The sequence below is a fragment of the Rosa rugosa genome, chromosome 4 (assembly GCF_958449725.1).
Source record: "Rosa rugosa chromosome 4, drRosRugo1.1, whole genome shotgun sequence".
NCBI classification, from domain to species: Eukaryota; Viridiplantae; Streptophyta; class Magnoliopsida; order Rosales; family Rosaceae; genus Rosa; species Rosa rugosa.
In genome coordinates, this window is record NC_084823.1 from 14,680,649 (window position 1) to 14,703,297 (window position 22,649).

The following is a 22,649-nucleotide window of genomic DNA, read 5'->3' on the forward strand; positions in this document are numbered from 1 at the left end:
TTCACGCTCCGAAACTAACCCTAACTTCTTGTTCTCTTTCAGGATGAGTAACCTGAACAAATTGGACTTTGCTCCATTGGGAACAACTGGCTCTGAATATCACAGGTGGGTTCGTGATGTCCGCCAGCATCTCAAGGCCGATGGAATCCTGGATACGATTCTCGAGCCTAGCCAGGACGTGCTAATTGTTGAGCAAGCTCAAGCTTTGGAAGCAAATTGAGCAGCCTTAGAGGCAAATAAGGCGAAAGCCATCATCCTAATGACTCGTCATATGGATGATTCGTTCCAGTACGAGTGTATGAATGAAGAAGACCCCAGAAGGCTGTGGGTCTCACTCGAAGAAAGATTTGGCAACGTCCGTGACTCCTTCCTTACTTCCTCACCTAGAAGTGAGATGGCATAGCCTCCGCTCCTGTGATTTCAAGTCAGTTCTTGACTACAACTCGGAAGCACTTCGCATTAAATCCTTAATGGAATTCTGTGGTAAAGAGATCACAAATGCGATGTTAATTGAGAAGACTCTCTCTACCTTCCCCGTTTCTGCATTGATGGTTGCTAAGAACTATCGAATTGATGTTACTGCAGGACGGATCACAAGGTTTCATGAGCTCATTGGAGCTATGAATGTCACTGAAAAGTATGACAACATCCTTGTGAAGAACTATAATTCGAGATCCGTGGAAACAAAGCATATTCCGGAATCCAATTATAGTCGCGCCTCTAAGAGAAGGCGCGAAGAGCGAAACCCTAATCTTAGGGATACTTTTGGACGGTCTGGTCCATATAATCGCTCTACTTGGGAAGGTAACTGCCAAAATAGGCGAACACGGAACCGAAGAGGTAAACGTGGAAAGAGAGAGAGAGGCAACGCCTCTGGCCATGTTGGTGGCGCCACCAACACTAAGAGCCATCTAAATGACGCTTTCAAAGCGCCTCAATCAATGGAGTTCGAGCAAAGAGATGTATGTTCTCGATGTGGGGTGTCTGATCATTGGGCACACATTTGTAGAGCTCGTGAAGAACTTGTCACCGCCTACAAAGCATATTGTGAAGCAAGAGAAGCTCACTATATGGAACAAGAAGATCAAGAAGATGATCTAGAGTGAAGGGTTAAAGACTACAAATCTGGCTGGGATCAATAGATCGCCAATTCTGTTTTAAGTCTTTATTTTCCAAGAGATGTAGGCAATTGCCATATTATTTTTGTAGTAGATGCCTATGGTTTAGTCTTTCTTCAAAGTAGGCGTACTCAATGTAAATGTGATGTCTAGGAAGGTTTTGAGATAAGTGGTAATTAAGCGAGCTTTGCTCTACCGACATCTCCCTACTCACCTGGTCACATTTGCGTTGGAATTACCGAAAGAAGTTAGACGACTACCATTGTTTTGCATTAGCTAAGCATTTGGATTAGATTCTCCTAATGGTTAAGAGACAATGATGTACTCCGTTGGCTTATGAATAAAATTTTGAGTTCTTTTCATTATGACTCCATTTTGATTCATGAGCATGTTACTTTGTGACTACGATGGCTGGGCCATCAGTATTAATTCAAGGACATGGAATAGCCCAAGTTCTCTCTGCCAAATGGCACCTTGATTAATGTCACAGAAACTCTCTACACTCCTAGGGCAACTCGCACCTATGGATAGCCAACGGATTCCATGCGAAAACGCATGTAGAGAACAGAAATGAGTTCATTTGCAATGCCTCTAATGATTGCGAACGAAAGCGCATCTTAGAGAAGTTTATGTGTCTCTCTAGTGGACTCTATGTCACTATTCGAGCTATTAAATCCAATAAAGTTATGAGAGAAGATCTCTTGGATTTAGACACATATTGGCTTTGTCATGACAGGATAGGTCATCTTGGTCATGATATGATGATCCGTCTACTAAAGACTTCATATGGACACCCTCGAGCGAAATGAAGCAAGAATCAAAAATTGGTTCCTGGACTTAGCAAGACCGCAACAATTGCAGCATCTGGCGCTGCAGCCGTCTTGGGGCGCCATATGGCCGCCCAAGTCCCTTGTGACAACGCCATATATGGCGCTACCCATGGCCATGACGCCATGGATGTCAATCCCCATGGTTATAACGCCATGGATGCCACTTCCCATGGTCATGACACCATGATGGGTGATGTAGTCACAAACTTTGCTTCAATATGCGTTTCAAACGCTCAGGCCCAACCAAAACTCTCATTGGTTGCTTCTAAGGCCTCTCGCTCATTTTACAAAGCCACTTCCTTAGGAAAATTAGGATTGAGACCGTCCTATGCAAAGGATATGAAAATACTCATTATGTTCTTACATAGAATCCATAGGGATTCTGTGGACTGATTCAACCAACTTGCGAACGTTTAAATATCTCATAATGTTGGTTGACACGCAAACACGCTGGTCACGTGTTGTTCCATTGTCCACTTGTAAAGCTGCTTATGCTACACTCCTAGCACATATCATACAACAACGGGCTCACTCCCCGGATCATCCTATTCCGTCAATTGGATTTGACGATGCTAGAGAGTTTACTTCGAAGACTTGTGATGGTTATTGCAATGGGACTGATGTTGGACATCATATTCCCATGTACACACCCAAATGGTCTCGCGGAAACGACTACGATGGTAGTCCGGACATTGGTAATGCGCACCAATCTCCTTATATCCGCTTGGGGTGATGCAATATCGCATGCAGCTATGCTAATTCGTCTACGACCCACCGCCACTCAATGTATCTCTGCGTTACAGCTAGTGACTGGGTACAAGTATCGTACTTATGCATCTTTGAGTGTGCCATTTATGTGCCAATTGCGCCACCACAGCGCTCTATAATGGGTCCTTACAGACGAATGAGCAACTCAGTTGGATTTGAGACTCCAACAATCGTCCGCCACTTAATGCCCTTGCATGGCGATCTCCTTACCGCTAGATTTGCGGATGTCACTTTGATGAGACAGTCTTCCCGTCGTTAGGGGGAGATAAGAACACAGATGTTCAGCAGGAATGACAGGAATTGTCGTGGCCTGTCCCCAATATGTCTCATCTCGATCCCTACTAAAGTGACGAGATCACACAAATATGCTGCAAACATTCCTGCAAGGATGGACGTCCCTACGAGAGGACGTTGCGCCACCCTACACGGAGGTAGGCATGGCGCCAACGCCATAGAGAGTGGCACTTTGGCGTTACAGGCCATGGCCCCAGCTAGGATGCGTGGGAGGCCCATAGGTTCGAAGGATACTTTGGCACATTGCAATCCTTTGATCATCGACACTCAAAATCCGTCTCATGAGTATCTTCCGGGTTATGGTTATCGTTGGGGGACGCCTCAACGTCAAAACCTATTCCTGAGAATATAGAGCTCTATGAAACTTACACTAGTGTACATGAGACGTGGGATAGAAACTCCATCATAATGATGATGTAGTTGCGCATGCGCATGAGTTTGTTGAGTCAGATGATATCGAACCACGCTCCGTTGATGAATGAATGCCAACGTAGAGAGATTTGGCCTAAATGGAAAGATGCGATCCAGGTTAAGATGGATTCTCTAACGAAGAGGAAGGTTTTCGAGCCAGTAATGCCAACACCTCCTGACATAAAACCTATTGACTAATGGGTCTTCGTTAGAAAGCGTGATGAGAAAAAAAGATGGCAATCTCGCCTTATGGCGCAAGGCTTCTCACAAAACGCCCTGGAATCGACTACGATGAGACATATTCTCTCGTAATGGATGTCATTGCACTCCACTACCTTGTCAGTTTGGTAGTTTCCGAATAACTGAACATGCAGCTTACAAATGTGGTCACTACGTATCTCTATGGGGATCTAGATACGGAATATACATGAAGGTTCATGGTGAACTTCATTTACACAAGTCAAGTGGCTCTAGACCACGGAGCGCGTTTACAAAAAGGTTGAAATGCTCACTAAAGTGACTACTTGATTGGGAAGGGATATGCCCACGCGTTTCCATAACAAGTTTAGGATTCTATCGCGGTTCATGTTGGACATGATCTTCATTAGAAGCCCTTAAAAAGTTAAGGGAAACCGCTGAACATTTGAAATCCGAGTTTGAGATGAAGGATTTTGGGAGAACACGATTATGTCTCGGTTTGGAACTTGAGCATCGTGTCGATAGATGCTTAGGAATTTTGACAAGGTCAAGCCTTCAAGCACCCCCATGATCGTTCGTAGTCTTGATCCTGAAAAGGATCCTCTTCGTCGAAAGGATGATGACGAAGATGTGCTAGAGGCAGAAGTGTCTTACTTAGTACAATAGGCGCATTATTGTACTAAGCTAAATGCACAAGATCAGAAATCTCATTTGCAGTAAGCTTGTTAACTAAGATATAGCTTTGCGCCAACGCGACGCCATTAGGATTGGTGTAAAAGATATATTTTGATACTAGATGTACGACTGATATGGGCATGCTTTATCCCTACAGAGAGATGATGGATTCGGACCCATCACACACCAGGAACGCCGCCAACACTGGTCTGCGTCCCCTCTCCCCATCCCAAAACGAAGTTAGCGTTTTTGGAAGGTTTTGCTGATGTTGGGTATGTCTCTGACCTACACAAAAGTCTTCCCAAACTGGTTAAGTGTTCACCATGGGTAAAGACTGCGATATCTTGGAGGTCTACAGAATAGACCCTAGTCGCTATATCTTCGGACCATGCAGAGACTATTGCTCTTCACGAAGAGATTCGTGAATGTATATGGATTGGATCCATAATTACGCATGTTCGAACGATTGTGGTTTGAAGTCTACCATAGATGAGCCTACGAGCATTTAGGATAATGCAGCTTGTTTTTGAACAAATGAAGCAAGGCTACATCAAAGCGACAACACCAAGCTTAATCAGCAACAACAGACTCTCCTCAAGATCAAAGTGAACTAGGTTCGATCTGAGGACAGTGTGGCAGACTTGCTCACTAAGTCATTGCCTAAATTCCACTTTCGAGAAACATGTTGGTAGCATCGTTTACGGAAGTTATCCGAACTCCCATGACCGTAGTCATCAGGGGGAGATGCAGACATCAGGGGGAGATGTCTACATGTATGGTCTCGAAACGTGAAGGGTGTGTTGTGCTCTTTTTCCCCTTCGACCGAGGTTATTTTTGTCCCACTGGGTTTTTGTTACTCGGCAAGGTTTTTAACGAGGCAACGAGAGAAGCACCGCGTTTGGGCAACACAAGGGGGAGTGTTTAAGGAAATCTCTCTTTTATGTGTTTGGCCCAAACTCTAGGTTACTTGACCTAGTGGTAATAGGGTTAAATTAGAAGGATCTAGATTCCTATTCAATGTACGATTACTTTCCTTGTACGATTGAGATTCTATGCATTGTAATCCTCTATATAAAGAGGCCCCTATTATCAATGAGAATACACAGCAAATTACTCTCAATTTCAGTTTCTCTACAACAAGCTTATATTTACTTTCCAAACATCCAACATGGTAACATCTATGAAAATTCATAATTTAATGAATGGAGTGATTTTATTTAGACCGGCTATTTCAGCCGTTTGGGTCAAATTTGGCCGATTTTAGATCCAACCAAACCGCTTTGGGCTTAAGATAATCGACTTATCAAGATTCGGCTCGACTGAGTCGCACCGATTGCGTATTAACACATGTGAGTAATCAAAGATCATATTCTGAATAGAACTAAGTAAGTTATGAAGAAATAGCTAAGGGATTGGAAGCCATTCAGTCTTCACCATCTCCAGTTCTCCACAGTCTAGACCTGCCCAAATTCACAATCCATTATTTTTTAAAAGTAAAACTTCAAAAAACTTGGCTACAAAGCTCATCAATCACCAGGAAAGATAAAACTCCATTTTCGTACAGGGTTTTGGACCGATATGATGATGAAGAATCATGATCATGCAAGAGTATAAGTTATAGGATTGCCATGGATTCTTAACTTTTAGTTTTCCCTTATAATGTATTTTCAATTACAAGTTAATGAGAACAGAAAAGTTCAGAAGTTATATCTCTCATTGTTAAGATACACTGATACACACAACAGAAATCCAGTAGTTCCAACTAGTCAAAACACAGGCCATTTTTTATTGAATTCATCTTGTACAAGGCTACAATCAGTTTGCATCTTCACGTAGCCACAAGCTACAATTAGACACTTGACAGGGCACTTGAAGAGTACCACAACTTACAATATCAAACAGCTAACACTATACTAAGTGAGAACTCTAGAGTCTGGTTTACCAGCCACTTCCCCTTGGTATTTATTATTTTTATTTTAATTGTACATTCCATGAAAGAAAAGTTACAAGAAAATTTTAAAGCAGACCAATGCAGCAATAATATATAACCGAGTTCAAGCTTCCTATACTCAGCTGGAAACTCAAGCAGTGCTGTCAAGAAATGGATAATCAGTGTAACCAAGAACCGGATCAGATATGTAGAATGTATCTCTAATGTACTTATTTAACGGAGCATTAAGCTCAAATCTCTTTGGCAAATCTGGATTAGCCAAGAACCAACGACCAAAAGCGATAAGATCTGCACCGCCCTCAGCCACAACATTATTCCCATCGTTCCTGTCAAAACCACCAGCAGCAATGAAGGTACCATTAAAAGCCTTTCTCATGGGTACAAGACTGTGGGGACATTCAATTTTTTCTCCAAGTGTCTTCATTCTTGGCTCAATCATGTGGCAGTACAGGATTCCATATTTGTTCAAGGAATTGACTAGATAAAGGCCCAATTCCATTGGATTAGAATCTCCGGATTCCATATAGTCAGCAAATGGAGATAATCTAATTCCAACTTTATCTGCTCCAATCTCGTTGACAACAGCTTCAACAATGTCTAGTGCAAATCGGCAACGCTTTTCTAGAGATCCACCATATTGGTCTGTTCGATCATTTACTTGATCTTTTAAAAACTGATCGATAAGGTATCCATGGGCACCATGAATTTCAATCCCATCAAAGCCTATGAAATCAACAAACAAAAATATTAGGGTAAGGAAGATTTTTGAAACTTGTCATAGCCCAAAACGAAGAGAAGGAAGATAACTTATTGATCATATAACAAAGTGAAGGTAAGAAATTGATATTCCTAGAAGACTTGTACATTTTATTCTTCTATACTACAACTTTTTTATCATCGAACAAGACATTTTTGGCACCCCACTTTGATATAATACAGACATGTAAATTCATTTCATATTTAACTTAAAAAAGATTACCAGCTTCCATAGCATTCCTTGCAGCAAGTCTGAAATCATTGACAATTTGAGGAATTTCATCTGTCCTTAATCGTCTTGGAGGTGTGAATTGCATAACATCAATACCATTAGATCCTTTTTGGGGGGTTATGGACTTGTCAGTAGAAGAGATTGGAGCTTGCTCATCTGGCTGAAAGTCTATAGGCAAAGAGGAATAGAATCACCATGAGACAGAATAGATTATATTGAAGGAACATCAAATTCATTGATCTACAACAACCCCATAGCAGAAGCAACAATGATAAATAATAACATTGGTGAAAAAGAGGTTTATAATAGGATAGGTTCAAATCGTTCAGTAAAATACAGTTACTATGCAATGCAGGTTCTCTGGACCCAATCAAATATATCCATGTTTCATGTTATTCTCCAGGTTGACCTGGCATAAAATGGTTCCATAGAAACCAATTTGAGATTTTAAGAAACCATAATATGTTGCCAACAGAGAAACGAGATGTCATCAGCCACAGTCATTCACTTGTTATGAGGCATAGCAGATGCTACACTAGTTCTGAATTCTGAGTTATTTTAACTGATCCAACTTCTTCCACATTGAAACTTTATGTTATCCTATTAAACTACGGAAGAACAATTAGCTTTCAAATGCTTCACTAGTCTAATAAGTCACATATGCTCACAAAGGTTTCTATGACAAAGTCAAGTCAAAAAGGTATAAGTCAGGAACACACCACTATTTGAAACCCTCCCCACATGCCAAATCTGACAAAAGAAGACACCCCCTTTAGCATGTACAGCATTGACAATGGGTTTCCATGCTTCAACTTGCTCCTTTGTCCATATACCAGGAGTATCTGGATACCTTCACATTTGAAAGAAACAAAAAACGATCAAATTTTGCAATGGGGAAGTTGCAAATTCTACTGCATCTTGTGATCAAAAAATTTACAGAAAGAAACTTGCTAGCTATTCTTAAAGTTACCCTTGTGCTGTGTCAGAAACTCCAGTGGCTTCAGTTATGAGAAGACCCCCTTTGGATGCTCTCTGAGAGTAATATAAGATGGCAGGTGGCTGGGGAACATATCCATATGATCTCTGTCTGGTCAATGGCGCTAAAACAACTCTGGAATGGATAAACAAATTACCCACTTATTAATACAACTATCAATACTATGGAATTACATCTTCCTGACAAGTTACAAAAAGCGATAACATAACTAGCCTTGAAAATATTATCATATCTTCTTAACCAAACAAAATATGAAATATTACCAAACATAAAACGGATTATGAAATGCTCGAGGCAGAAAGGATACTTACTTTTAGTAATCAATTGCAACTAAAATAAGAAATTCAGTGATGAATTTAAAGCAACATAGTTCAGTTGTAATGAACCCTTCCGGATTCACACATGTACCATCCCCATCTGGTGGAAACATTGATTGATTATTAATGTGTAGTCCTAGTCATCATATATTTGTTTCAAAATTGAAAGCTCACTGGTTATAATTTCTGTCCTTTTACACATACTATTCGTAATATTTTAGTTACAAAATATAACAATCAACTTTCTGAATTCTCCAAAGTTTGAAAGTATGGCCTCCATTGTTCATTCAAACTGAAATATTGAACAAATGCATGGTGGCTGCAGAAGATGCTAAATTAGTAGTGAATAATAGGTTAAAAAAAAAAAAAAAAAAAACACTGTACGCTAAGCTACTAGCAACGAGCATAGCTAAACTAATTTGAGAAAACACAAAAGCAGTCAACTATTTCATTTTTTGTTCACCAATTGGGACTTTTCGCAAACAACTGGTCATCTAAGTATAGAAGTGATGTGAATATGCTAATGCTACATAACAATAGTACAAACCTAGCCGATGAAGGTTCCAGATTATCATCTCTGATCCATTGTTCACTCAAACTAAAAAAGCAAACAACCCATGGTTGAAGAAGATGCTACACTACCAGTGAAAAATCCTTTTACAATACACAAAAAGCAGTAAACTTCCATTTTCCTAATTCTCTCAATTGGGAGTCTCCTCAAACACCTGGTCTGCTAAGTTCACACAACCAAACCCAGATCATATTATGGCTAATCATGACCCACCACACAAATTCATCAAAACCTAAGATTCATTGGGTCTTAGCAACATCATCATTCTATAATGAAGCAATCAATCAATCAATCAATCACAACATGACTTTTTTTCATACTGAAGCAGTAAACTTTCTCACTCCTTGTTCAATTGGGACTTGCCACAAAAACATCTTCTGCGTTTATAAACCAAAACCCAGATCTTATTATGGCCAACTAATGCACAAATTCCAAATATGGAAGATGAGAAAACCAAAACCTGTTTTTGGGCTCTGAGCAATATCAACCAATGTAACAATGCGGAGAGAAAGATTAAAGCAAGTTTACCTGTGAGATAGATCAAACTTTCCCAACTTGTAAGGAGTAAGAAGAGGAAGTGTGGGAGCTTGGTTAGCCATAAGTTGTTGGAGTTTTATTAGTCTGGAAACGAAGGGAAGACACAATGGGGTCTTTATACGTCTGAGAGTGAGCTAGAAGACAACGTCGGCTGCCTAGAAACAATAATGTTGTAAATGGGTTCATCGTCACCGTCACTGGGATGGCTAATGCGTATTTACAGCAATTGTTTTATGACGATTGAGATACTCTGTGACGTTTGAGGTTACGTTGGTTGTGGTTTTAGGGGATTAATGGACGAACTGGGAGGTTATATTATTTATGGCTGTTCACTGTTGTTGACTAGACGCCCTTAGATGGTGTCTTTCTTCGAAAAGAGTGCTCCTTCCTTCCTTTTATATTGGAACTGGCCATTCTATTCCAAAGAAGAAAATCCAAAAGCAGATAGTGACGTCGTGCCCTCTTTTTTTTTTTTTTTTTTTTCTTCTTTCTTCAGAAAATAAATTAATTACAAAGAAGTGCCTATGCAGGCACGGAACCAAGAATTAAATTTGAGGTGGGCTAAATTTTTAGGAATCAATAGATTTAATTACTTACATCAAGAAATCGATAAATACTCAAATTCTAACATAAATTACTCAAATTCTAACATAAATTACATTCTAATTTTGTCAAAAATTTCATTATAGAAGAGAAGTTAACGTGTAATACCTTCGCAAGGTTGAGAGAATGAGAATGAGTGCAAGAAAGAAGAGAGACCAACCCCTATAATAATGATGTGCAAAGAGAATTAGAGAAGTGAGAGTTGAGTATGAGAAATGCAAAACCGGGTAGAGAGAGGAGGAGACAGAAAACTGAAAAAGAGGAGAGAAAGAGGAGAAAAGTTTTTTTTGTCTAGTTGTCTACTTGTTATTTGTAAACTACAACATATCTTAAACATACATATATATAATAATTTTTTTCCCACCAAAATGTTGGGGTGTGCTACAGCACACCTTAGCCCACCCCTACATCCGTGCCTGTGCCTATGCTAAAACCGGTCTGAAGTTGATTGAGGTTGCAGGCAGAGGAAGCCCTACAAGGGATCATACCAAACTAAATCCTAGTGTCAATGAACTCATGACCTGAGCTAGCTAAGGCATCAGCCACACCAATATTGGCTTCTCAAAATACATATCTAAAGGAAACAACATTAAAGTTTACAACAAGTGACTTAATATTATATATGTTTGTCTCGATTCTCCAGGGAGGGGGTGAAGTGCTGTTAATGCAATCAATAAGGGTCTTGGAGTCACCTCCAATGAGAAGTTCATTGTAGCCTACTTGAACCGCAGCTCTTAAGCCTGACTCTTCAATTTTTATTTTTTTTTGGAAAAGGGGATCAATTAAGTTGCCCCACAGCTAGCCCAATGGGCTGAAAATAGACACACACAATCAGTCCGTTGGACAAGCCCAAACAGATATAAAACTAAGACGGAAAATTAATTTCCTTCTGGGCTCCAAAAGAGCCAATATCAGGAAACTAATCCTTAAAACAATAAAAACTAAAGCATAGGCCGAATAAGAGGCCCAGCCCACTACTAAAACCCTAGCCACTGCCGTCCAAACCTCGCCTCACTCTTCAGCTTGGAAAACATAAATATAACTGATAGGTTTGGCACTAGCAATTAGCACATATCCTTCTGCATCTCTAATTACAAATCTGGAGGCAACCGCATCTTGGCCTTGTCTAATTGAACCATCAAAGTTAAGCTTCACACTATTCAGGGGAGGAGGCTCCCGTTTTATCTTAGCTGATTCCCGGGTCTTGAGGGGTGAGAGGAAAGTTGAGCAGGGTTGGGCAATGCGGGGTGCCTCGCCAAACTTCTTGGGAAAAAGGACATTGTTTAAAAAGATGATCATGAGTTTCTAAATTCTCTCGACACTTACAACTTAGGTCAACATTATTTGAAAATTTTAGTCTTAACTTGGAGCTTAACTTGGGTCAACTTGAAGCATATTGTACTTGTGAAAACTACTCACTCTTTTTCCTTATACTTGTTCCAGTTTCACTTTTAGTCATGTTAATTTAAAATTTCTTTGAATTTGTCAAGGTCCTTTAATTTCACTTTTCTTAAATTTGAATTTAATTATAACTTGCGGTTTAGGAGTCTGGACTAGGTTCGTCGGATTAAATTTTTTCATGAGGAGTTACCGAAAGGTTAAGTGTTAGACAACATCCAAAGTTAGATTTCTTTTCCTCTTAAAGTAAATTGGATTGAGATTTTACCTTTGTAACGTATTGGTTTATCACTTCTCACAACTAGGCTCACCTTAGTAGAATACGATGTCTAGGTAAGAGGCTAGGAATTTATCTCGAGTGTTGTGCCGCGTACTTAGTGAGTCTTGCTCTACCAAAGCCGCACCTACTCTTACCTGATCGTATTTCGAAAAGAGCCAAGTAAGTATTGAACCTTGCTCTTAGTTTGTAACTACATTAAGCATTGCTCTTAGTTTGGAATTCTGCCAAACTTAATTTGGAACTAGACCTAATTTGAGATTACGAAGTGGTGCTAGCTCAGTGGTCAGAGCACGCACTACCTAGGATCCAGGTCCTGGGTTCAAGTCACCATGGGGGTAATAGTGAAATCCTTTGATCCTCTTTAAAAAAAGATTTAAAAAAAAGATAAACGAAAACGTTACAGAGGTAAAATCCCAATCCAGGTTACCTTAAAAGGAAAATAAATCAAACTTTGGGTATTGTCTAACACCCAATATTTTAGTAACTCACCATTAGTATAAAATGTGTGTAAATTTTTGTATGATGTGCCCTACTCTCAAGTGTAAGAGGCCAAGTTTTAGTAAGGGAAAGTAAGAGTGTTATACCCAAAGGATTGTGGGAAACTCTATCCTAGCTAGATTACCGCAAATCAACCTAGAAAAATATGCAAAGTCTACTTTTTTATAGTGCCCAATTTTGGTCATTTGGAAGCCAAGAATTGCACGGATGATATTCACAATGTTAAGTGGTGAAACACGCTTGATTGTTTTTAGACTAAATTAAATTACAAGCATATAAAGTAAACAAAAATTAGCACATGTGTAGAGCTTTAACCAAATGAGAAAAATAGGGACTTAGGCATCACACCTAGCCTTACTCATGCACACAAAATAACCCAATTTGAATGTAATAACATGCTTTTATAAATTCTCCCTTGATTTTCGCTAGAGAAACCGAGCTACCAACTAGTCATGCAATCTAACCATGTCACTAAAGCAAAACTAGATTACCTTAGTCCCATTTATAGTTGCTAAAACATTAAAGGGCTTTGATGCCACAAAACTTAAGGCTTCTCTACTTTTAAACTCATGACACCAAGCATTAAGCTCAAGGTGAGAAATTCAAGAAGCTTAATTTTTTCCCTTAGGAATAAGCAAAGCCACCACCCATTTAGCTACAAATACTCACGGATTCAAGAATTTGTAAAGTTCATGTTTCCAATTCATTAATTTCCTAAAACATGCTTCTAAGTGAAAAATCTAAAAACACACTTACGAGGCATTAAAGTAAAGTAGTCAAGAGATTCAAAACATGCATAAACATCAAAAAATATGGAAAATTACATTCATACACAAGTTAGCCCTAGCCTCAAATTTAACTACTCATGACAACCATTATTAATTACATATTATTAATTACACATTACAAGTGTGACGACCTCAATTTTAAATAGGATATGTTTTCGAATTATTTCTTTCGTCCTTTTCTTTTGTGTGTTTTGTTCTCTGACTAGGATTTGGTTTTTTGTTTATACGATGGATTACCAGTTATAGGTTTAGATTGGACTTTGTTTTATCACTTTTATGTCTCTATAGTTGTTTATTTAATTTATTTTCTTTTAGAATTATCTAAGTGGGTATAGTAGCATCTAGTCACCATCTAGATAACCACACATGTTAATCACTCGTTTATTTCCTGTGCCTTTCTTTTTCTCAACCATAAACGTCATTCCTACTTCCTCTTCTACCATCTCTTTTGCCTTGTACCTCAAAGTCTGACCTCCATTCACTCACCCAAAGGTCAAAAAAAAAAAATCTACACTTCTGCAATAGCTTCAGAGAGATTGCTGTGAACCCACTCATCTCGAATTGAAATTCCTTGGTTACTTGCAGCTATCTCCAATAAGTCAAAATTTTCATCTTCTAAAAAACCCAATCATTCCGTTTCAGCCTTCTTTTGATTTTGGGTATGATTTTGTCAAAAATTTTGGTTTAGGTGGTTGGAATTGCTGAATATAGAGTGGGTGTTAGCATTTGATTTTGGGTTGCAGCTTGTAGCAGTGGATTGGGGTTTTGTTAGCCGCAAAACTAAGGCTTGAGGTAGGGAAAGCAAAATTTTCTTTATAGCTTTGATTCTAATTTGGTGTGATTGTTGAGATGTTTTCTCTATGTTTCGGTACAAAGTGTTCGTATGTGATTGAACAATGAATTGTCAAGTTTGAGTTTTGATCAAACTCTCTTGTTGGTAAAAGTGGTTGCCTTTGAAATTTGATTTCATTCCTAATCTGCAAATTTGAATTGATTTTTCAGCCAACTATAAACATGGTTGACGACCAATTACTCAATTTCATTGTTTTGATATTTTAGCTTTATATATCTTTGTCTGTGTGTGGAACTTGTCTTTGAGAATAGTTGTTGGTGCTTGCTGACTGCATGCACAAGGAAAACTTTATGATTGTTTTGGTTTGTCTTACAAAGCTTTGGATCTCTATATTGACAGCCTATCCGTTTCTTTTTGTTTTCTTCTTCTCTTAGAAGGATTTGATTGCAGCAAAGAGACTTTTTACTGCATTAGACTCCCATCTTCAGTTTTGCTTATTGAACAGATTGTGTTCTCTTCTTTTTCATTCTCTTTTTGCCAAGTTCTAATTGTAGCAGAGAATCCGTAAAATCTGATGTTTACCCCATCTTTATTGTCGGGTTAAAAAGCTGATTTATGTTGTCCGATTTCAAAGCAATGGACTATGATTTCAAATGAAATTAAAACTTTTGTATGGCTGCATCTGAGCCTATTGAAGGAATTGTGTCCTAAAACAATCATTTTGATGTAATTATTATTGTAATTATTATTAATCAAAAGGGCAAGTTTATTGTTAATTGCTTATATTTAATATTTGATTGAACAAGGTCCAAGGAATATGAGTTAAAGAGAAAGTAATCTAAAGAGTTAGATGTGTGAGACCTTTACTCTTTCACACTCTTATCCTAAAAAGTTCATAGTCATAGGATTATCACTTAGACTTTGATAATCCGGAAAGACTAGCACATACTATGTATGCTCAATATGGAGGATGATATGTCTATTGTCATTTGTGGAGAGACACTAATACAAGTATGTGGTGCTCTTAACTTAAAGAGTACACTGAATGCGCTCATTAGAGTTCTTGTATGGAGTCTTACTTACATGTCAAACTTGAACTCTAAATTGCAATAATACAAATTAGTCCTTTGACCTGAGACACCATAGTTGTCTTATAAGTGAATGGATTATCTCTTGATGATGCAATAATATTGTGTCCCTTAATGGATATAGTAGATGCATTCATTGGTATAATCAATTCGGTCATGGAGACATGTGAGTGTACAATAAGGAATCTCTATCATTAAGTAAATAAGGTGTATGTTCAAAGATGTGAGTCAATAAGTCTTTGGCCAAAGCATTGAATGAGATTAAAAAGGAGTTTCTAATCACATTCTAAGAATCACATAAGAATGAAAATCACATTAGGGGATTGACATATCAATTCCATACCCCGATGATGTGATTTAGAACATAGTGTTAGAGAATGACCGTATTGTATTGTAATTCCAATTGAATAGGTTCTTTGTCATTCTACATTAACTAGGGTAGTCATGATATGTTGCAAGACATCACTCATGACTTATGAAGTCCTGAGGATTAATAAACATTTATAATCCTAATAACAAGGGAGAATCAAAAATGGAGTTTTTTTTATTCGTAAACAAAATAGAATGGTTTCTATAAACTTCACTGCCTTGTTAATTAGAACCTAAGAGATCGCACACCATATAAGTGGATCCTTGAGATTGTATATGAAGAAGATTAAACAAGAGTAGGTTATGACCAAATAATTAATTAGATTTATTATTTGGACATAATTAGGATTTTCGGGTAAAACCGAACCTATTGGGCCTAAACGATTGTCGGGTTTTTGGTGTGGACTTGGGCTTCAGTAAGTGAGATTTAAATGAAAGCCCAAGACACATTTTTAGTGCCCAATAACATGTATGGACCAACCAACATATTGGCTTTATGAAAGTCAATATTTTTCTTTTAGTAATTGGAGTTATTTCCTATTATATAAAAGTGAAAGCATGGACATAATAATAAGTGTGTCTCCACACTGTTATTTTAGATTTGAGAAAGAGAGAGAGTTCTCCCTTGGTCAATTACAAAATTAAAGGAAAGAAGAACACTTGCATAATTTCTTCTTTTCTTTCATCTTTCTTCATCTCTTGATTCACTTGGTGAAGATCCTTAAAGGCCATATCTTTTTGTGGCTTTACTTATTACATCAAGGAGAAGATTACAAGCACAAGAAGGGGTACAAGAAGGAGTTCTTAATTCAAGGTGCTTCAAGGTGGAGGAAACACATACAAGGAGAGATCAAGGAGAGGAACTTTGGTGGTTCACTTGGATCGGATTAAAATCATGCTCCAAGGGTGAGTAGAACATAAACTATTTCTTTGTTCTTTCTTACTATGCATGCTATGTTTATATACATATCACAATAAGCCAAGATCATGGGTTAAATGAATGGATTTTATGTTTAGTTAGTAGTTTAATGGTTAAACTAATTCCGCACTGATTAAAAAGTTTTGAAATCCATTCATTCCTTCACCTATGTCTAGCTTTTGCTTGCCATCCATTCATAAAGGTTTCATGAAAACTTCCTCAAGTCAGTATCTTTATTCATCTCTATTTATTTACTACCTATGTCCTGCAGTAATGAAAGTAAAAGTTTATTCATATGCTTACTGTATGACAGATTCCTTGCTCCTAGTAATTTTACTTTCTGTTTTAGTTTTTTTACCAAGCTATTCTAGAAGGGTTCAATCCTGAAATTCCTTAGGGGTGCATCTGAAATCATATTCAGCTATTTATTAGTCTGATTTGTATCAAAAGAGTTGTTATAAGTTTTTTTTTTTATCAGATTCAGTTAGTAGATTTACACTACTCTGCCACCAACTTTGTTTGATCATCTACATATTTATATTTTGTTAAGATCTAGAAATTGTGCAATATGTTTTATTTGTAGTGTTGATCACCACATATGGTTTAATTTATCCAGCTCTTCAGTTCTCTCAACATAAAGGGCTTTTACTTAAAGAAGCTTTTCCTGGACTAAGTCTATTTGTTTTCTACAGAAAGTGGATTCCAAGCTATTGAAAATCCTTGATTGTTCAGTTTCATTTGGAGCAATAAAATATTTCCTGGAAAGACCAGATTTGGTTTCAAATTGTTTGATTTTGGTTAGGCCCGGGAAAAGTTAAGTAGGGACACTAGGCCATTGGCCTAAACATACAACACTTTTTACACAACGAAAAAAAAAAAATTCGTTGTGTGATGTGGGAAAGTGAATCACACAACATGTTTACTAAACTTACGTTGTATAAGGTGGTTAAAATTTTGAAATTTTTTTTAGAAAGTCATTGCACAACGGTTACAAGAATAATCTGCTGTGTCAATAAATAAAAAATGTGGCGGATTTCCCTCCTAGATGGACTCAAATTTGGCTCCAAATTGTACCCTAGATGCCACCAAATTGTACAACAGTTTAGTTACTTGTGTTGTAGGAGTGTACTTGCAAATCATCATGCAATGGTTTTTAATGTGCCGTTGTGTAAGTGAGTGGCAAAATTTGGAGAAGTCTCCAAAATGGCATTCATTCTCTCGCCAAAACGAGTAAATTGTCTTCAATGGTTTGTTATGCTTACAAGTTCCTACAACACAATGAACTATTTCTGTTGTGTGATTGAGAAATATCTAACCTCAGCGCCAAAACTGAAATTTTGATTGCACAGGCGGGAAATTTCCATCTTTGTTCCCTCAGCTTTGCTACACTTCAACAACATATATAACTCTATATGTTGTTTGAGTAATTAAAAAAAAAAAATTAATGCGTGGTGCCTTATGCAACTCGAGGGCACCATTACACACACTTTCGTTTTTCAAGTCTAAGAGCAAAATCCTGAGCCTTTCTTCACTTTGAACAAAATCCTGAGCCTTCCATCTCTCACTCCCACTTTGGCGTTTTCAGCTAAAAAACTTCCACACTTCCCCTCTCTCTCATTTCACTTCCCTCTCTGCGATTCTCTAAGTTGCAACCCTAACACTCTCTTTTCTTCGATTTCCGATTTTTAAACTTTAAGAGGTGTGTAATTCTCCTTTCTCTAGTATCTCGACTTGAGATTAGGGTTCTTCATACTGAAAAAAGAAGAAGAGGTTCTTCAATTTTCTAGTTCAGGGTATTGGGAAGAAGAGAGGCTTTGAGGCCGATCTCAGCGACTATTGCAACAACCAGCGAAGGCCGCCGTTCACGAACACATAAGAGAGAGAGAAGCGGAGGCTGGTTACGACTAAAGAGAAGGAGGTGTGAGGAGGACGATGCATGTGAGGTGTGAGGTGAGGACGAGGGAGAATACTAGGTTATTGAGCGTTTCGGTAATTGTTTATTGTGGTATGGTTCAAATCTGTTCTTGATATGGCTTGGACTTCTAATTTGTTGATGATCTATGTTAAAGCGAATTTGATTATGTGTTTCAGATGACCTGTACTAAGCAAACTACTTGTAAGTCAACTTGTGGAAAGGCTTCAAGGAAGCAGCTCGCCACCAAGGTTTGTAGCTGTGAATTTGCAATTCTGGGTTGTGTTTGTTATATGGGTTGCGATTCTTTTGTTTATGTTGATTGGTAATATGATTATTGTTTTGTGATAGGGAGTTGATTGATTGTTTCTTTTTAAGTAGTTTAAGTTTCCAGTGTCTTGGTTTCAATTGTGGGTTTCTTTGTTGGTGTAATTGCTTATTTGGCAATGAATTGTGTTTGTGTAGTGAAATCCATAACTACCACAAATAGAAGTTTGGTGAAAAAAGAGATATTTAGGAGTATATATATATACACCAACTAAAGTTCAAGATTGCATCGATTTGTTTAATTTTTTAACGTGTTCATGTTTTTCTTGGTCAGAGAGTCAGAGCCAAGTAGCTGCACATTGATATAATAATGCAGCAGCGAACAAACGGGATTAAATATGGAACTATGGAAGTAGGGAAAGACATGTAGGCCTTGAGAGTCATAAATTGTTTCTATTGATAGACCAAAACAATCAGGTTAAATTTCTTTGATTTTAATTTATGCTTTTGTCCAAGGACAAAAACATGTTTTCTCACAACAAATATATGGTATCAACAACATGGGCATTTGCTTCCCTTAATCTTCAAGCATGCATATAATTAACTTGCTCAATTATAGGTGGAGAAGAAGGAGAAGGATCTATAGTTGAGTTTTGACAGTGTTGATCTAAATGCAATGCTTATTATCTATTAATATTCCTTTTGCTTTCTTCTTGATTTAGTATTATATTCTTCTTAACATAGAAGAACATCTAATCCTTTTTCTATAATCATCCAAAATAAAAGAATATGCTCTCGTTTGATGATTGTATTAGCTGTGCTTTTATCGCCACTTCCTCTGTTTATCTGCACCTTTTAAGATGTAGGTCAGTACTCTCTCACCCTTCGCCAGACTCAAAGCCATCTACAGCGAAGCCCCACTTCCCCAATCGGTACTCTCTCACTGCTTTGCTCTCTTTCACATTTGGGTTTAGGGATTTAGGGAATCAGGGTCCGATTGGTTTTTGTTATTTAGTTTCAATGCATTTTTGCAGCAGTGAAAGAGGATTCCAAATCTGCCGAAGCTAAATTTATGGTTTGAGGGTTGCTTGCATTTTTGTTTTGCCCACAGGTGTTTGTAAAATGCCTCAGATCTTCTTAATTCTTTGTGTTTCTGCTCCGTGCGTCCTCTCCTCTGCTGTGTTTTTTTTTTCTTCCTCCGTTGGGAGATGGGCACATAACATTATATTTCTTTGTACCAAAAACAACTTACAAAAACAATTAATATTGCTGGACATTGCTTTTGTTGCTGTCTTCCACTTCAAAAGATCAATTAATTATCATGCCATATTTATATTGCTTTGATTGCCACCACCGAAGAAAGCACACATCCACCACTGAGTGCTTTGTGTTAACAAAATTTTCCACCACTATTTGTGTTTGCATAGTTGAATAATTAAACATGGTCCCTTGTCTTCTTGTTCACTACATCACTTTTGACCACTGTTTCAAGATGCGATTCAATTGCATTTTTTGTCTCTTTTGTACATAGAATGATTACGGAGTAAAAACACCCCTGTGTTTACTAACACATAAAGGAATCGAAATGATTCCAGGTAAAAGAATTCATGTGTTTACTAACACATGAAGGAATCGAAATTGGTGTAGGTCCCACCTATTTATCAGGAATTGATTCCTGAATACTCAAGAATTCGATTACAAATGGGGGAGATGAGTTTAGGAATCATTCCTCCGGAATCAATACCGATTCCTTTCTTCTCCCATTCTACTTGTCTCCGATTCATGATTATTTTCCATTCCAAGTAAGTAAACGTGCCATCAGAATAAAGGTGCGGCATGAAGGCTTTGATTCATTCTTTGAATCATGCCTTAATTACAAAGATTCTTGATTCTTTATTTTTCGCATATGAAGGAAATTTACATCAGCCATATATGTAGCACCATTTTTTTTTTATCTCAACAGCTACCCCCTCATCGAATTGGATTTGTGAATTTTTTTTTTTAGTTTCAACAATAGCCATATATGTTTATGTTGATCATTGTCTCAGACTCAGGGTTACTGCTACTGCTAGAATAACGTCATAAAATGCACTATGTGTCTGCTTCAAATCATTTTGCTTGATATTCTTTCCTCGTTATTTCAGGTTCATGCCGTATTGAAGGAGCTGGCTCAGAAGTCTTTCAATGCGACCTCGGTATGTTCTTGAATATACTGAATTTAACTAAGAGGATAGCTATTAGTTATTCATTATATCCTAAATTTGTTTAATCTATTATTTTTAATGGGATGTTTTCCCTGTGGTGTGTAGGAATTAAAGCAGTATCCCACTTTAAGAGTGGAAGTTGGGAATGCAAGATTTGAATCGCTGGATAGGATGAAAGAAGAGAGCAATGAAGCAACTATGTAGCTAGCTAGTTGATATGGAGTGTGGTTACCTCACCGTTGAATTTTTCCTCAAGCTTCCTGAGGATATTGAAAAGGGGGGAAATCTGACACACTCACTTTTCGACAGATATAACGATTCCTACCTCTGGTGGGTTGGTAAGTAGCTATAACTTGAAGTACATGTTAAACCACCTCAATCATCTCCTTAGTCTCATCGCTTTAACAACCCCTTTATACTTGATTTAAATTCTACTGATATTAGAACCTCCACTTAAAGAGATACAATTTCAAAATGAAATATACTATATGTTAAACTACTACTGCAATGTGTTAAACTATGTGAACATGGTGTGCTCAAGTTTAAGGATTTCTATGCTAAAGTCTATTGTCGACTGTCAAGTACGAGAAGCCAAATGCAGCTTACTCGATCATTCTTTTGCTGAGCTAGGTTCAAAAGGATTTATTGTGATTTTTGTTTCTTGAAAACCCTTTGTTTTGAATTAGTGTAGTGCTATATGTGCATGTATAATGCTGAAAAGAATAGGCTGCAAGTTTCACCATCTAACTTATTGATTAATTTGCTTGTGTTTAGGGCATTCCTCCTCATCCTAGCAACAAGGAGTGTGGGTACTTTATCATGTGCTACATGAGAGATATCATTGAGGATAAAGACATGTCATTGTTTCCTTCCAAGGTATCAACATAGCTATTAATATATTCACTTGACTCAATTTCTCATAACTTTGTTATTATATCCATGCCTCATTCACCAACACGATTAAGTAATCCCTTTGATATAATAAATCAATTTCAGTGGGAGAGGAGAGTTAGCAGCTAATACACCCAAGCGGATATTGATCAAGTGCGAAATGAATAGGGAAAGTTTGTTGTCAACACGTATGTGCATGAGCCATGAAGTATGTTGTGAAGGCATATGTGTAGGAGCTAAAGGAGCATAAGAGGAAGTAGGTTGTTGTTGAAGGAAAGCATAATTTTTGTGCTTCTTTGCTAGTACAATATTCATGCACTGTGTGGCATGTTTTGTAACAAATAGTTTGTATTTGTATAAACTTTTGATGTCCCAAGTAAATGGGCATGCATTAGAATACTTTTCTTCTTTCAATGTTGGCTTGGATGATTGAGAAATCCTCCCTTTTAACATTTGAATGCTTTTCTTCAAATAGTATGAGTTGGATTACTCATTTCATAGATTCCAATGTCTTTTCTTTACAATTAGCCACTGTTCATTAGGTAAAATAGAGCATTATTATCAATGCACAAAATCCAGAAAAGACGATTATCACACAACAAAATTTCTAATGTTAATAATGTTGTCTGAAGTAACAATTTGGATGTTCACACAATGAATCCTTATATAACCATGCAACGGATCTAACAAACATACGTTGTCTGATTTACAATCAGACAACTGTAATAACTAGAATATGTTATCTAAAAACTAACACACAACAATAAAATTTCCAAAAGTGAAGTGTGAGGATAACTCATACAACAGAGAAAATAAAATGTTGTTGTCTGATTCTGGTTTCATACAATGGCTCGGAAACAACTTTCGTTGTGTGAATGATGCCAATGAAATGTACAGCATGACTGCGTGGCAACTGTGGCTGCCATCTGCCCAGAGAAGGTGTTTGGCTCTAATTTTGTTGCAGCTGGTCAACAGTCTCTTTTC

At 37.7% G+C, this 22,649-nt stretch overlaps 1 protein-coding gene and 1 long non-coding RNA gene across 6 annotated transcripts in view; one reads left to right on the forward strand and one right to left on the reverse strand.

The window, feature by feature from the left end:
* Positions 1 to 6,342: 6,342 nt before the first annotated feature.
* The window catches only part of LOC133742605 (12-oxophytodienoate reductase 2-like), a 42,827-nt gene continuing 26,520 nt past the window's right edge, over positions 6,343 to 22,649 (reverse strand). Inside the window, exons 1-5 of one of the 2 annotated variants that reach the window (XM_062170296.1) lie at positions 9,647 to 9,733; positions 8,204 to 8,344; positions 7,953 to 8,083; positions 7,225 to 7,401; positions 6,343 to 6,968 (exon numbers count right to left, since the gene is read on the reverse strand). In XM_062170296.1, coding sequence (XP_062026280.1) covers positions 6,376 to 6,968; positions 7,225 to 7,401; positions 7,953 to 8,083; positions 8,204 to 8,344; positions 9,647 to 9,717 — 1,113 coding nt within the window. In that variant the 5' untranslated portion in view covers positions 9,718 to 9,733 and the 3' untranslated portion in view covers positions 6,343 to 6,375. Of the gene's footprint in view, positions 6,969 to 7,224; positions 7,402 to 7,952; positions 8,084 to 8,203; positions 8,345 to 9,646; positions 9,734 to 22,649 lie in introns of those variants that run through there. The other variant, XM_062170297.1, reaches the window with a different exon arrangement.
* On the forward strand, positions 13,661 to 22,167 carry LOC133742265 (uncharacterized). 4 transcript variants are annotated; one of them, XR_009862458.1, is made up of 8 exons: positions 13,661 to 16,378; positions 18,483 to 18,554; positions 18,905 to 19,047; positions 19,437 to 19,502; positions 20,715 to 20,765; positions 20,880 to 21,112; positions 21,549 to 21,650; positions 21,771 to 22,167. It is a non-coding gene; the product is annotated as an uncharacterized LOC133742265 (long non-coding RNA). The 4 variants fall into 4 exon arrangements; XR_009862457.1 differs by having other exon boundaries at positions 13,661 to 14,014; positions 16,236 to 16,378; positions 18,905 to 19,502; XR_009862459.1 differs by having other exon boundaries at positions 13,661 to 14,014; positions 16,242 to 16,378; positions 18,905 to 19,502.